The sequence below is a fragment of the Cibotium barometz genome, chromosome 62 (assembly GCF_041138505.1).
Source record: "Cibotium barometz isolate CiBa-2024 chromosome 62, ASM4113850v1, whole genome shotgun sequence".
NCBI classification, from domain to species: domain Eukaryota; kingdom Viridiplantae; phylum Streptophyta; class Polypodiopsida; order Cyatheales; family Cibotiaceae; genus Cibotium; species Cibotium barometz.
In genome coordinates, this window is record NC_141107.1 from 26,852,544 (window position 1) to 26,867,725 (window position 15,182).

The 15,182-nt window shown below is 40.1% G+C and overlaps 1 protein-coding gene across 1 annotated transcript; it reads right to left on the reverse strand.

The window, feature by feature from the left end:
- Window positions 1–10,546: 10,546 nt before the first annotated feature.
- LOC147604305 (aquaporin TIP1-2-like) lies at window positions 10,547–14,866 on the reverse strand. The gene is made up of 6 exons (XM_086795634.1): window positions 14,342–14,866; window positions 12,821–12,938; window positions 12,412–12,602; window positions 11,725–11,911; window positions 10,739–10,931; window positions 10,547–10,641 (listed from the first exon to the last, which is right to left on the reverse strand). Exons 1-6 carry the CDS (start codon window positions 14,789–14,791, stop codon window positions 10,563–10,565), a joined length of 1,218 nt encoding a protein of 405 aa, XP_086651760.1. The 5' UTR covers window positions 14,792–14,866; the 3' UTR covers window positions 10,547–10,562.
- Window positions 14,867–15,182: the final 316 nt, after the last annotated feature.

Consider the following 15,182-nt stretch of genomic DNA (forward strand, 5'->3'; position numbering starts at 1 on the left):
GATTCCTTGAAGGCCTCGATGATGTACCCTTCCATAATTCCTTGTATGCTCTAGCTCATATTCCTTTGAGAAATGTTGTAGGATTGTTATGGACTTTGAGGATAATTTCAAGGGAACACGTTCCCAAGAACTGCATGAGGGCACATTCGAGGCTTCCTTCAAAACAACCAGCACAAGATCTAATGGGGAAGGAAGGACTCCACCTCACAACAACAAGTTGAATAGCTGTCCGCACCACTGATGCGTCAAATGACCCAGTATTGGAGAATCCCATCACCGAGATTGAGTTGGCCAACCCCATCTTTACAATCAATTAATTAGTTGGTGTGAGGATATTCAACCTTTGAGTGAAAACATTTGAGTATATAAAGAGTTTGCAAACGACAATTGCACCAACACAATAGGTTGTTATGTAATCCGAGCGCAAAAGACATACCTAGTCTTGTGGAAACCCTTCACAAAACAACCACTATGCATCCTATTTTTAGTGATTAAATGGTACCAACTCTCAAAGTTAAAAACCTCAAGGAAAATTTGAGATAACAAACAAAGATGGAGAGAGAGAGAGAGAGAGAGAGAGAGAGAGAGAGAGAGAGAGAGAGAGAGAGAGAGTTGTGGGGGCAAGCAGGCAAGGGGGTGAGAAGGGTAAAGTCCCCCTTCTGCAAGAGAAAATGTTTCTCTTATATTGCATAGCTACATCCATCGTGTGGGCTTACCCATAGGAGAAGGATCCATCTGACAGAAGTACAAAAAGAAACTTATTTGAAATATCCAACTATCCAAAGCATAACTTTAATGACTGACTCTTAAACATGCAAAAAATGGCATGATGCATTTGAATAGACTTAATGTGAAAAAGATAATATTATATGATGTGTCAACATGTAGATACATAGCATACATGCAAAGACGAAACAATGCAATAGTATGTATAGGAATATGCATAAAACCAGGTAAGATTCACACATGATATACAAACTAAGATCAGAAGGAGCAACTAAATAAGGTACATACCAAGTATAAAACCAGGTAAGATTCACACATGATATACAAACTAAGATCAGAAGGAGCAACTAAATAAGGTACGTACACGGTGTACATAGAGAACGTGCCAAGTATAAACAATGCCGAATAGAGATCATATGGAGAAACCAAGTAGGATACACATACATGGTACATATAGAGAGATCAAACCAAATTTACAGAGATGAAACAATGTAAGTAAACATACATGGTGTGTACATATAGTGTACATATATAACATACATTGAGATGGTAGTATACATGTAGATGCATAGTATACATGGAAATATGTATAGCAATACTGCACAATCCAATAAGAAAATAAAGAGATTGGTCGAAGTCTACCTCATAGCCACAAGAAGAAGATCTTCAACCTTTATCAGGTTATATTCTAATTTTTTGCTTATGCCAAACATTATGAGATAATGGTCCAGTGTAGCATGTAACCTATTTGGCAACGCCATCTCCGTTCACTATAGTAGGCCCAATTTTACCAATGCCTTTAATGGTATATAAAGCATTGTTAGCACACATGACAATGACCCCCTTAAGTGCATCCCATAAAGAGACAAACAACCCTCTACATAAGGTAATGTGCTTCGAACCACCATTGTCAAAGTACCAAGAATGGTTGGATTCCACCACTGACATGCATTCTTTGTGTTTTGAATGATCCTAAGCACATGCGACCACGGATTCCCAATTAGATTGAGTTATGTTCATAACTTATCCTTCATAGCACCTAAGGTGCTATCTACGCTTACATGTTGTTTTGCTTCATTTTCTATTTGCTTTCAATGCATTTCTGGGCATTCTTCTATGAGGTGTCTGGGTTTTCCACAATAGTTACACCGCTTCTTCTTCTTCTTCTTCTTGTCCTCTTCCTTGGTTGAGACCCAGTCAGTTTGGATGAAATAGGCTTAGCAAACCGGTGGCTTTCCTGACTTGCCCTTACCTTTATGTGAGGCAACATACTAAGAATTCGATAGGCATAAGCCTTGCTCTTAGGCTTAGCAAACCGGTGACTTTCCTGACTTGCCCTTACCTTTATGTGAGGCAACATACTAAGAATTCGATAGGCATAACGGCATTTGTTTCGTAAATTTGAACGGTGTGGTATGGATGAACTCCTTGTCGGTAGTTTTGTAAGCCCAAAGAGCAGCTGGTAACTTTTGTTCTTAGTTCTTGACCGATTTACGTGGGACTTTTCCTCTTGAAGTAATAACACCAACTCATCAAAGGAATACAAGTTGGGGTTGGGAAATACACCCAATATTCATGCCCATGTTCTAGGGTTATTTGGGGCACATAAAACCTTGGCTTTGTATATAAAAGGCATCATTTCTACCTAGAAGAAGGTGCATATTCCCATGGATTGATGAACCCACCAATGTTGAATTTGATAAGAGATTCTAGGAGAGCATCTAGTGAGAATGTAGGAGATGATTAAGGAAGCTTTTGACCTCACCAATGTTGACTTTAATAAGAGATTCTAGGAGAGAATCTAGAGATAATGTAGGAGATGATTGAGGAAGCTTTTGACCTCATCAATGATTCTAGTTAATACTTGTAGTGAACATATATAAGAGGCATGTTCTAAGTGAACAAGTACAACATGTTTTTCACTTATCCTCTCATCGTTATGTTGTGATTATGATAATTACATTTCATTAGTATTAATCTCATTATCATGTGTGTTGTCATGCTTAATCCATCATGCTAATACTTGTGTTTAATCCACCTTAGAATTACAACATGGTATCAAAGCCTTCCATTCCTCTTCCTTTGTCAAACTATCTTGAACCATTGGACTTCATTATCACTTAAACTATTATTAATCACATTGTTATTAGCTTTCTAATTATCCCTCTCAGACCACTGCTCAGTGGAGCTTAGCTCCCTCTCTCACTAAGCTAACATTGGCCAAGCTTGTAGTTGGAGGGTATTGCCAACACACAAGCGTAGGTGCAAGCGAGAGGAATTAGTAAAATATGATGCATGTCACCCCGGCGTCTCTGCACTAGATGCCTCTTGATTTGGGAGAAACCCTAGATATAAAGCTCTACAAGCATCATTCTTTAATTCAAGCTAGCCCTGGGGGTTTTTGGGCATGGCAAATTGAGTTACATGCTCATAATCTGGAAAAGATGTCGCTAATTAATTTCAATCAAATGCTCGGTGATGAGTAATTAGACAATCAAAGATGAGCAATCAAATGATTGGACTCGAGCCATTGGATGATTAGACTCAAGGAGTCATGTAATCGCAAATAAGTAATTGTACGACAAACGTAGGTAATTGGAACGATCAATGATTAGGAATAGGGCAATCAAAGACCTACAGTTAGGCGATCAGAAAATTGTAAATGGGCCATTGGAGGATCAAACCTTAAGTAAATAGACTATTGAAATCTTGATAATTTGAGTTGTGCAATCACGATTGAACTCATGCAATCGCTAGCGATTGGACTTATGCAGTCGTGAGATTTGACTAGTACCGTTAGGCGATTGGAATAATGCAATCATCGATTGGACTTTTTACAGTTGATTGGATCTTTTTTTATAGTTTCATGGGCGATTGTTGATGAAGCAATTGATGGCACTAGAAATTGGAGAATTTAGGCAATTTACATCAATCAAATGCTTGATAGGGGACTGACTGTTATGGACTGTGTGCAGGAATCAAATGCTCGGTGATGAGTAATTAGACGATCAGAGATGAGCAATCAAATGATTAGACTCGAGCAATTGGACGATTAGACTCAAGCAGTCATGTGATCGCAAATAAGCAATTGGACGACAAACTCAGGCAATTGGAATGATCAATGATTAGGAATCGGGCAATCAAAGACCTGCAGTTAGGCGATCAGAAAATTGTAAATGGGCCATTGGAGGATCAAACCTTAAGTAAACAGACTATTGTAATCTTGATAATTTGAGTGGTGCAATCACAATTGAACTCATGCAATCGCTAGCGATTGGACTTATGTAGTCGCGAGATTTGACTAGTACAGTTAGGCGATTGGACTAATGCAATCATCGATTGGACTTTTTATAGTTGATTGGATCTTTTTTTATAGTCTCATGGGCGATTGTTGGTGCACTAGAAATTGGAGAATTTAGGTGATTTACATCTTCAAAGGATTCCAAACTATAGGAAATGATCTTGACTACTGTTGCTTATAGGTGATGGCCATAGCTTTCCTACCTCCACAAATCTCATATAGTCGACTGCACTTGGCAGCCTCTACAACAAATCAATTAGAGGTATAGCTGGAGTAGCTCACAGACATCACAGCAGGTGCACCAGGAAACCTTAAGCTGTCAAAGCTGCAAGCTTCAATGGAGAGCTTGGAGATGAAAACCATCAACTACAAGGCACAAGACATGATCTAATACCATTATTAGACCAAGATCACACACACAAAGATCTTGAGACACACAAGAGAGTAAGAGACCTAGAACAATACTTCCGGATAAGTAAATGTAAGAAGTGAATAGTACAATGCTATAGGGTACTCAAAGTACCACCACCTAAGAGGGCGATCACATGGGAAAAAACCCTTCCCAACAAAGAGAGTTGGAATAGTGCTTTTGGATAAGAAAATGTGAGAAGTGAATAGTACAATGCTGCAGGGTACTCAAGTTCAACCGCCTAAGAGGGCAATCACACAAGGAAAAAACTCTTCCCAACAAGAAGGTAAAAAGTGCCTATGTACAACAGTCCATTTACAAGAAGGTAAAAAGTGCCCGTGTGTACAAGAGTTTTTACAAGGAAAAAACTCTTTCCAATAACAAGGTAAAAAGTTCTTGTGTACAAGAGTCCATTTGCACTAGAATGAGCACGAGAGATACACAACACTTGTAAACAGATATGTGTATCCTTTTATTGCATGCTTAGATGTGGTAGACCCCTCCTTAAAATTGATGAGTTTCTAAAACAAGTGTACCCTCTTGAAAGCCAAATAGAGAAAATCTCAAAACAGAAAAAGCAAAAGCATTAGAAATATGTAGAGAGCAAAGCAATTATGAATGCATCAACATAGAAAGAAAGTAAGTAAGAATTTTAATCAAGGCATAAAACTAACAAGTACAAGAATAACATTAATAAATAAGAAATAAAAAGTAAGGTTTTTTAATAAGGCATAAAAGTGGCAAGCTATAAGTGCAATATTTACCTCTAGTAAATGTAAAAACATCGTGCTTAACTTATATGTAAAACTTAGGGTTCGGGATAGGGTTGAGGTTAAGATAGAGAAATGGAAACAAAAAGAGTGGTGTTACTTACTTGCAATGGGGGGAGTAGACATTCTTTAGTGATTGTAAGAGTGGCCATCCATTTGAAAAGAGCATTCTTCTCCATTGGTAGAGTTTTATAAGTCATTCTTAACCACTCTCTGTAAGTTAACAATGACTCAAATAAGCATATTAAACCACTCTGTAAGTCAACGACTCAAATAAGCATATTAAACCACTCCATAGGTTAATATTAACAACATTGGCTAACATTATTCCACTCTCACGGGCAACTTCTTCAAGCCTTATTTTTGTACCATGCAATGAGCTTCATGTAAAAGATTATGGGAAATCTTTAAGCTTACGACTTGTGTAATGCTCGAAGATAGTCAAACACCGAGCTTACAACTTGTGTAATGTAGATGATTTATGTTTTGGCTAGGGAATTAGCCTAGACTAACTTATTGGGTCCTTGAACATTAGTTGGGCAGTGCATTGTACAAATGAGTATTATATATAAGACATTTTGACTAATGAGAAAATACATAATCCCATTTTCACAATTGAGTTTGAGTCTTCTTGCTCTTGTGATTGAGTTGCTTGTATGCTTTTACTCTTCTTCTTTGTTGCAGGCATTCTTAGGGATTCTGTGGTGGGTGAATGATGGTGTTTATGTATGCTTCCTTCTCTCTTTCTCCTTCTCTTGTCTACACTCTTATGCTCTCACTCAGCGTGGCATAGAAGTAAAGGTTGAGCTTTCCATAGCTCTCTCTCTCTCTCTCTCTCTCTCTCTCTCTCTCTCTCTCTCTCTCTCTCTCTCTCTCTCTCTCTCTATCCATTTGCAAAGCTTCTTTATGGTGATAATAAATGAGGCAAGGTTGAGGACCTTGGATCTCCACAAGAGAGAGTTACTGTACCTAGAGTGGCTTGAGGTGCACACTGATATGAAACTTGCATTCTCCTCCCCTTCTCTATATCTTGAAAGTCTTATGTGTTCTCTCATGTGAACATCTTTAGCGTCGTTACTAGGGAAGTGCCTTTGCTTAGGATGCCCTTGCTATACTTTGCATTTGGATTATTGTCATAGCCTGGTTCGAGTGCAAATCCATCAATTTTAACCTTTCTTTGTTGATATTTTGTGGTTTCTTTTTCTTACCTTGATGCAATGAAGCATGGAGCAACCCCTCAAGCTAATGTTTCATGGCTATAAGTAAGTTTCTAACTCTATTTTCTTTGATTTTGGTTGATTCCTCCTTGCATTTTGTAATTTTCTATGTTTTTCTCATTTCGTAATTTTCTTTGATTTTTATTAATTCCTCCTTGCATTTGTAATTTTCTATGTTTTTGCTCATTTTAAAACTTAATCATACCATTAATCTTTGTATAAATACCATTAGGATGCATTGTGTACATTATTAGGTAGGTTAGGAAAACCTATAGTATGTCATTAAATTGAAAATCTAAAAATATGCAGTAGAGTCATTAGAGAGAAAAATTGGATTTTTAGGCCAAAACACAGAAAACAACTCTCAAGTTTGCATGTGTACGTGCTCATTTGGGCTTGGGTATACATGTTTGCAAGTATGAATGCATGTTCACAAGTCTGATAGAGGAAATCTACACAATATTCTCATAAAGGAAGGGTGTAGAAAATATTCTCTACATAAATGCACATAATGATAAAAATGTTTGAAAACTGACCATCACATGGCCGTGATTTCCACCACTGCAAGTAGCAAACTTGAGAGAACTTTGTACGTTCTCAATTTTGAATGCACATTTACAAGTCATGGCCACATACATTCCTAACTCAGAACACACTTTCTCACTCCCCCAAAGTTGCGAATGCACGTTCGCTTCTCTAAGTGGAACCTAGCCACAGTGACATTCCCAACTCACTTAACCACACACATACTTGCTCGGAATGCACGTACTCAACTTGTGAATGCACGTTCACAAGTCCAATATAGACACAAAATTAAAAAATTCAGCTGAATCTAGAATATCTAGGACCACTTCTAGACTTGTGTTAGTTGGAGGGTTGCTCTCAGTTGATCACCCTTACTTGAACATGAGATGAGGGAGGAATTTTGGACTCAATTCCACGCCCAAGAAGAGTGCTTTGAACGACACTAGATTAAGAGTACCCTCCCAAGAGGAATCTCTACACGATTCATAATCCATCCAGGAGCCAAACAACCCTAGAAACCAAGCATTCGAGCGAGGATGCTAGCTTGAGTGAGACCTATTCCTAGAACCCTATTTCTTTAGAGAGGCAGACCAAGAAGTTGGATCACTTGACACCCCTACAACTACTTAAAGGAGTTTTGTAAATGTTATTAGAAATATCATCATAGGTAGTCCAACTAAGGAGTGGAAGTCTAAGATTCATCAAATCGACCAAACAAGTAAGCGACTATCCACAAGGGAGACCAAGCATGAGGCACCCGCACATGATATGAACCCTAACGAGTCTGGCTCAGGAACAAGAAGCATCAACCCTATAGAGGAAGGAGTGATCCTTCCTAGAACCACAACAGGAATGGTTATTAAGACTGTAACTACTTTGGTAGCTACTACAGTCTCTACACGCTTCATAATCTCTGGACCCCCACAGGAGCCAAGCAACCTTAGAAACCAAGCATTGGAGCGAGGACGCTAGCTTGAGTGAGACGAGAGTGAGACCTATTCCTAGAAACCTATTTCTTCAAAGAGGCAGACCAAGAAGTTGGAGCACTTGACACCCCTACGACTACTTAAAGGAGTTTTGTAAATGTTATTAGAAATATCATCATAGGCAGTCCAACTAAGGAGTGGAAGTCTAAGATTCATCAAATCCACCAAACAAGTAAGCGACTATCCACAAGAGAGACCAAGCATGGAGGTACCCACACCTGATATGAATCCCAACGAGTCTGGCTCAAGAACAAGAAGCATCAACTCTATAGGAAGGAGTGATCCTTCCTAGAACCACAACAGGAACGGTTGTTGAGACTGTAACTACTTTGGTAGCTTTTGGCTTGGCCAACTCATAGAACACGAACCTTGGTGTATTCAAACTAGCTTGGAGACCCACTCTCCCCTCTGGCTTCACTATATCTAAACCTAGTACAAGTAGTGCAAGTGGATTTAGGTTCAACGTGTCTACAGAGGCCGCAACAACAACCACTCAAGTCCCTAGGGTAGAGCAGCCCATCCAAGCTATTGAATGCACAATCATGGGAGCCATGTAGATCTCTGGGTTAGATCCAACCCTAGGAGGAGAATACATACCACAATACAAACCAATCTTCCATGGATATCCCCCATAATATCCAAACGTGCCTCGAGAATAAGGGCAATACCCAACATATACCATGCCTCCACTAACTTACCCATACCCATACTACCATCCACAGCCACCCACTGCCTCAACCACCACCTTCACCATTACTCTCTTTTCTAACCATGGAAGATATCTTGAAAGTTTTAGCCCAAATAACTAGAGGGGTAGCAAATAGGACTAGAAGCAACCCCTCCATAGATAGCATGACCAAACCCTAGACACTAGACTACCCCCTCCCTATTTGGGTTGTAATCTTCAAGATATCGTCTGTGGTTAGAGTAAAGGGTAGAAATAGGGCTAGCAAAAACACCTCCATAGGCAACTAGACCAAGCCCATGTAAATCACAAAATTGATGTCCAAGTTCAATGGGATAGGAGACCCCATTGCACACTTGGAAGTGTTTGATCATATGTGTGCCACATGTGAACAACCTGATGACCATGTACGGGACCAATGTCCTGCCTTACCCTGGAAGGGAAGGCAAGAAATAAGACTGACTGCCACCCCCTTAAGACTGCCTTCACATTTGGGTACTCCTAGGAGCTAACCAAGGAATCGGATGGAACTAGTCAAACAGCTTTACCATGTCAACAAATTGTAATAGAAAGAATCTATTAGACACTATATTAATAGAGTGAGATACCTTCACACATGATGGTCACATAGCAACAAGTTCTCTGATGAACAGCTAGTTGGGAGATTCCTAGAAAGAATCCTCAATTCAACCTTACATAACGCCTTGTACTCAAAAAAGCATAAGAATTTTGAACAATGCTGTAGAAGTGCCATAGACTTTGACGATAACTTCATGGGAACTTCTTCAAGGAATATCCCTAAAGAAACCCCCTATGAAGCATCCATCAGCATAGTACCTTCCAAGGTAGGCATCAAAGTGAAAGAGCCACATGCCACCACCATAGAAGATTTGGCAACCATGCTCATGTAGAAAATGACTAAGCAATGGAAGGTTGAGGTAAGGAAAATAGGCTAACCCCAGACGTGAATTGGTCTGGTGTTCAATATACCTCGCTAACCGAAATTCCCCCACGGCAAGGAGGCATCTTAGTGCGCATACTACATGAGAATGGGAGACCATGACACTATCCAATGTTACTACAAGAGTCAGCCTCAGAGGCAGCAATCGTTGGTTACACTAGCTCCACCCAAACAACACCTAGCCTTGCCAGCTTCACCAACAAGACCCATGCTTGCTAACGCACCTCACTAGGGGCAGTATGTGCCCCAAAGAGGAGTTTTAAGAGTCCCAAAGCTACCCTATCGGAGCCCCATTGACTTCGGTATTACCACAACAACCACTCATTCCTCGAGTGGCCCCTATGCACCAATTGACCCTAACAAAAATCCCTAAGGGGGAGGAAAAGGGAATAGTTGGGGATGCTAACTACCTAGAACCACTAGACTTCCCAAAGTCACATCCTACCTTGTATATATTGCCGTTGTATAATAAAATAGTGAAAGGGACATCAATGCCCTAGAATTCTACATGCCATTACAGTGCTATCACTACAAGGGACCCCGCTGGTTGGCAGTGTGTGCCATCAAGAAAGCTATGGCATCCACACCAACCCACCAATATCCATTAGTACCACTCTACACACGATGTGGCATTGACCACCATACATGCAAATAGACCATTGTATCCTTTGGCTCCATAATTTACATTGAACAATATTTATAACATTATTCAAAATAAAAACCTTGACATGTGGAAGAAAGAATGAAGGCATGTTGTGGCGTGATCTTGAAGCCAAGAGTGGCTGTAATTAATGAGTAGGTTAATTTTTTCATGCTCATTTTCTATGTGGAGATAAGGGGTCCATTTAAAATAAGACTTTGAGCAAAAAAAAAGGAAAAATGGGGGAAAAAAAAGAGGAAGATAAATTCCAACAGGTTTAAGAGTTAATGTCAAATTGCCAAATCGAATTTGCTATTTGCTTAAAGTGAATTGAATAATTTGCTATTTGCTTGCATTGGTAGGGGATCTGCTAGTTGGAGCCGTTGTAGGCAATATAGTGACAGGTTCTAAGAAGACATATCTGCATCAATGACACACAAAAATTTAATATTCTACCATTAGTTAGGAGTTGGTCAAATTGGTGACATTAGAATATAATTATATTAATGTAGATGTACCTATAAAGAGCAGAGGCAAAAGTTGCTCCAAAGCATGGGCCAAGCCAATAGATCCAAAAATTTCTGGACCACGCACCGGAGACGACTGCTGGACCAAAGCTTCTAGCAGGGTTCATGGATGCACCCGTGTAGGGTACTCCCACTAGATGGTCCACAAGCACAGCAAATCCAATGGGCAACGGCGCAATCACACCTTTTCATCATCAAAAGATTATAACACTTAATTAGCACACCATACTCTACCCCCTCCACCCATGTACTCAAACTATTGCAAAATTAATCATACTCTATCCCCTCCACCCATGTCAAACTATTGCAAAATTATGCACCAAATCATGAACCCATATCAAACAAGTGCAAAATTTGTGCACAAACCATGAACCCATATCAAACATGTTTTGCAAACATTAGCAAAATCATGCACAAATCAGGAACCCATATCAAACATGTTTTGCAAACATTTGCAAAATCATGCACAAATCATGAATCCCATATCATGCACTTATCAATTCATGGGGTTGATACACCTTTGGAGTCCTCTACACATTACAAATCCTCACATAGGTATACACATATATCAATTGATGATTGATAATGCTTGTTAAGGCCATGTATCCATACTCACTCCACACCAAATGCATTAAATGTCTTTACTAACCCAACTGGCGAGAGGCCGACCTCGTAGGTGCTCAAGGTAGAAGGCCATTGCCAACCTTTAGCTAGCACCATGCTTGCATATAGAGATAAGAATCTAGTAGTTGGGGTTGAAGCACTAGATTATAAAATTTGCATGCATGAACAAGCTGTTAGTGTATGTCTGGACTATATGCAAGAGCTTTCATTCAATCTCACCTTGGCCTCATGCTTGCATATAGAGATAAGAATCTACTAATTAAGGGTAGATTATAAAATTTTTTTGCATGAACAAGCTATTTGTATCAGAGTGTATGTGTGGACTATATTCAAGAGCTTTCATTCAATGTTACCTGGGCCTCGTCGATCGACTGCCACCCCAAAGATGACAAATATGAGCACAAATGTTAGCATGATCTCCATTAGAAATGCTTGGCTTGGAAAAACCCCATTAGAGAGATCATGGGAACCAAGAGCACCGATCCATAGCATTGGAGTTGCATCTTTTAACAATGCTGCTCCTATCACTGCTCCCAACAACTGTTCATGAGTGGACAAGACTGAAAAAATTATAAGTCAGAGGCACACTTATAGAGTGCAAAGCATACCACATGCATAAATAAGGTCATACTACAACACTATCTAATTAAATGCTATGTGAGGCATGACTATCCATTTTGAAAGTATGAAAGAAAACTTCATGTAGACATCAAGCAGGGTTGATGCTATGCTACCTATACTAAATAAATGCATTAAATTCTAAAAAAAGTAAACCCCAAAAAATGGCATTATAAAGTACATGTTACACTAAAAAATGACATGATGCAATACAATTACACGGTTTTTTTTAAACACTAACAAGAATTCACAAGGTGGATAGGGTGCTCTATTTTCTTTTTTTAATAATAGATTTTTTTAAAAAATAAATCTTATTTTCAAGCTAGCATATATAGTAGGAAAAATACGAAAAAGCTGTAGAAATGGCACTTAAAATAAAATTACCACCCTGCATGCATGCGAGAAAAGAAGAGTGACGAGACCTGCGCGGCAACGTAGAGCGCCGCCCGGAGGAGGGTTTCTTTGCCAGCGATCACGAAGGCGAGAGTGACGGCAGGGTTGAGGTGACCGCCGGAGATAGCTCCCGTCGCACCCGCCAGAAAAGCTATGGCCAGCCCGTGCGCCATAGCTATGGCTACCAACCTGCCTGCGCTCATGCCCAAGCCCAGCATCCCTGCGTAATCACAATAATCAAAACATAAACCCATGTTAATCAGTGCAGATTTAAGAAGTTTAGATGCTATCACCACTCGCAATTAGAGTCCAGATTATAAATGCATTGCTTCGATGCTATCACCGCACGCAATTAGAGACCAGATTAATTAAAGGTTTGCCCGCAGATTGATTGAAGGTTTGCCTAGTTGTTGATTAAGTGTCTCCTAATCATCTTGCCTGTTGCCACCACCGATCCACAACCCAAATACACGAACAGCATCGTTCCTATGAGCTCGGCGCCAGCAGCTCGCCATTGCTCTTTTGAACGCAAAGTCTTTCTATCGCCAAGCTCAACCTGGCAAAACACCATATTCAAGATTATAAGCCAACCCTTGATCAAGTGAATCCACGCCAATATTATTTCCTTGGTAATAGGATTTGCCCTCCACTCAAATATTATTCCACTGCCCCCTTCAACTATCCTTTTGTGGGAGTTCTTGAGAAAGGATAAAGAAAGAAGAAGCCTCAAGGATCCAACCTTTTTCCAATGTAAACTTTGGTGTGTGTGTCTTTTTTTTTTTTAACGGTACACCATCTTCAAAACCTTTCAATGTAAATTTGGGTGTCATCCTAAGGGTACATCATTGTTTCCTTGAAACCTTTTTTTATACCCATCTTTGGGAGGTGAAATTTCTCATTCACCATTTTTTATACAAGTTAAACCCAAGAAGGGGCTTGGTAGGTGGGTGGTGTATGGGCGTCAGGGATGGGTCCACATGGTGAAAGATGCTAAAAACAAGGTCACAGATGGTGATTTAAAATGTTATTACAAGTCTATATCGATTAAAGAAGGGCACCCATTTCTACCAAATTTGATGAGAATTGGTAAAAATAGCAAGTTCTTAGCATTTACACATAATTTATTAAGATGAAAATTGTTTCTACACATTTATGATGGGCAAAAAGTCTCGAATTGGCATGAAGTCCATCAAAAATCAAGCTTGGGATAATAATGGAGCTGTTGGATTAGGGAAGTTGTAATGAAGTCATGCATGGTCCACAAATGATACACCATTTTATGAAAGCTAGCTAGAGGCTTAAGAGAAATTTATTTTGGCTAAAATTGAACTCTTAGTAGTCAACCTACTCATTGATTAGAGGAAGACCTTGATGAAAGCAATTCCCTATTATTTTGACTAAAACTAAACTCTAAGTAGTCAATCCATTCATTAGTTAGAGGAAAAATCCCAACAAAAGCAATGGCCCATTAGGAGGAGTAGGACAAGAAGAACCAAGTCTCTAAGATTGGGACCATACAAAAGAAATTGTATACTTTTCCAAGGTGATGCACTCATCACCTTCTTTCAAGTGACTTTCTCCAAGGTGATGAACATCAAGATATGATGCATGCTCATTGATTATAATAATGTGATATATTTCCATTACACTAAATTTCCATAACACTAAAGGAACTAAAGAAATTTTAAAGAGTTGACATGTGTAGAATACACTCATAAATCATGCATCATGACATGCTCATTGCTTATAATAATGTGATATATTTCCATAATACTAAGGAACTAATGAAATTTTAAAGACTAACATGTGTAGTTTGGGATTATTGCATAATTTCTGTAAGAGTTCAATTTTAGCCAAAATCAATTCGAGTGACTTAAGCCTCTAGCTAGTTTTCATCAAATGGTGTGAGTGGTTGTGTTCCCTTAGATTATTGCTTAAAAATAAAGACACGCTACTAACCTTCATGAAATTGAGCATGGTGACCAACTTGACAGCTCCTTCGACCATTGTTTGGACGGAGGCCGGGGAAGCATGGTCAGGGCGGTGGAGCTCCACCGTGTTCATGTGGGTTTGGTCGCCCTCAGCCATGGGGCTAACGACATTACCACGGCCGGCGGCGCCAGCGCCGCCAGTGTTAACACCACCTTGTTGTTGTTGATGATGATGCAGTTGAGTATTTAGGGGAGGCGATTGCTGGGCACGAGGTACGTTAACGTTGGGCGCAGGGGGCTTGTTACTGGCAGCAAGGGTGATGATGGGAGGTTGGCGCTGCTGCTGTTGTTGCTCTCGTTGGAACTCGGAGTCGAGGAACTCCTGGTCCGATGCATCGTTGAGATGGAGCTGCACGTAGTTGGGGCTCTTGTGCACGATGTTGCCCAGCCGCGACGCTGGGTGGTGGTAGGCGTCCATTCACTCTCTCTCCTCTCTCTCTCTCGCTGGACGTCTCTCTCCTCTCTCTCTCTCTCTCTCCGTATTCCTACGTGCCGTCCATGGCGCCTCGAAGACATTGCACCTGTGCGCTTTTCTCTCGCACGCTCGCTACCACGTGCCATCCTCAATCGTCGCCCACCACGTCGATTCAACTCACGCCCTCCCACAATGTTCACAACCCACTTCATTACCACATAGCATATTAGACCTCTAAGTACTTAAGGAAGAGGCATTAGGCAAGAATGAACTTCAACTACCATGTTAATGAAAATCAATTAATTAGGAAACCTATTCAATTGACCCCCTTAGAGACGTTCACCACACCGAGTTCAATGCCTCTGAGCTGGCGGGGCTTGCTTGTGTGTGAACC

Excerpts from the sequence above, each read along its gene's own strand:
- LOC147604305 (XM_086795634.1), bottom strand. The coding sequence starts at position 14,791 with ATGGACGCCTACCACCACCCAGCGTCGCGGCTGGGCAACATCGTGCAC. Across the intron at positions 12,603-12,820 it reads TGGATCGGTGGTGGCAACAG|GGATGCTGGGCTTGGGCATG; the intron begins GCAAGATGATTA and ends GTGATTACGCAG. Across the intron at positions 10,932-11,724 it reads AGTCGATCGACGAGGCCCAG|GTGTGATTGCGCCGTTGCCC; the intron begins GTAACATTGAAT and ends GATGATGAAAAG.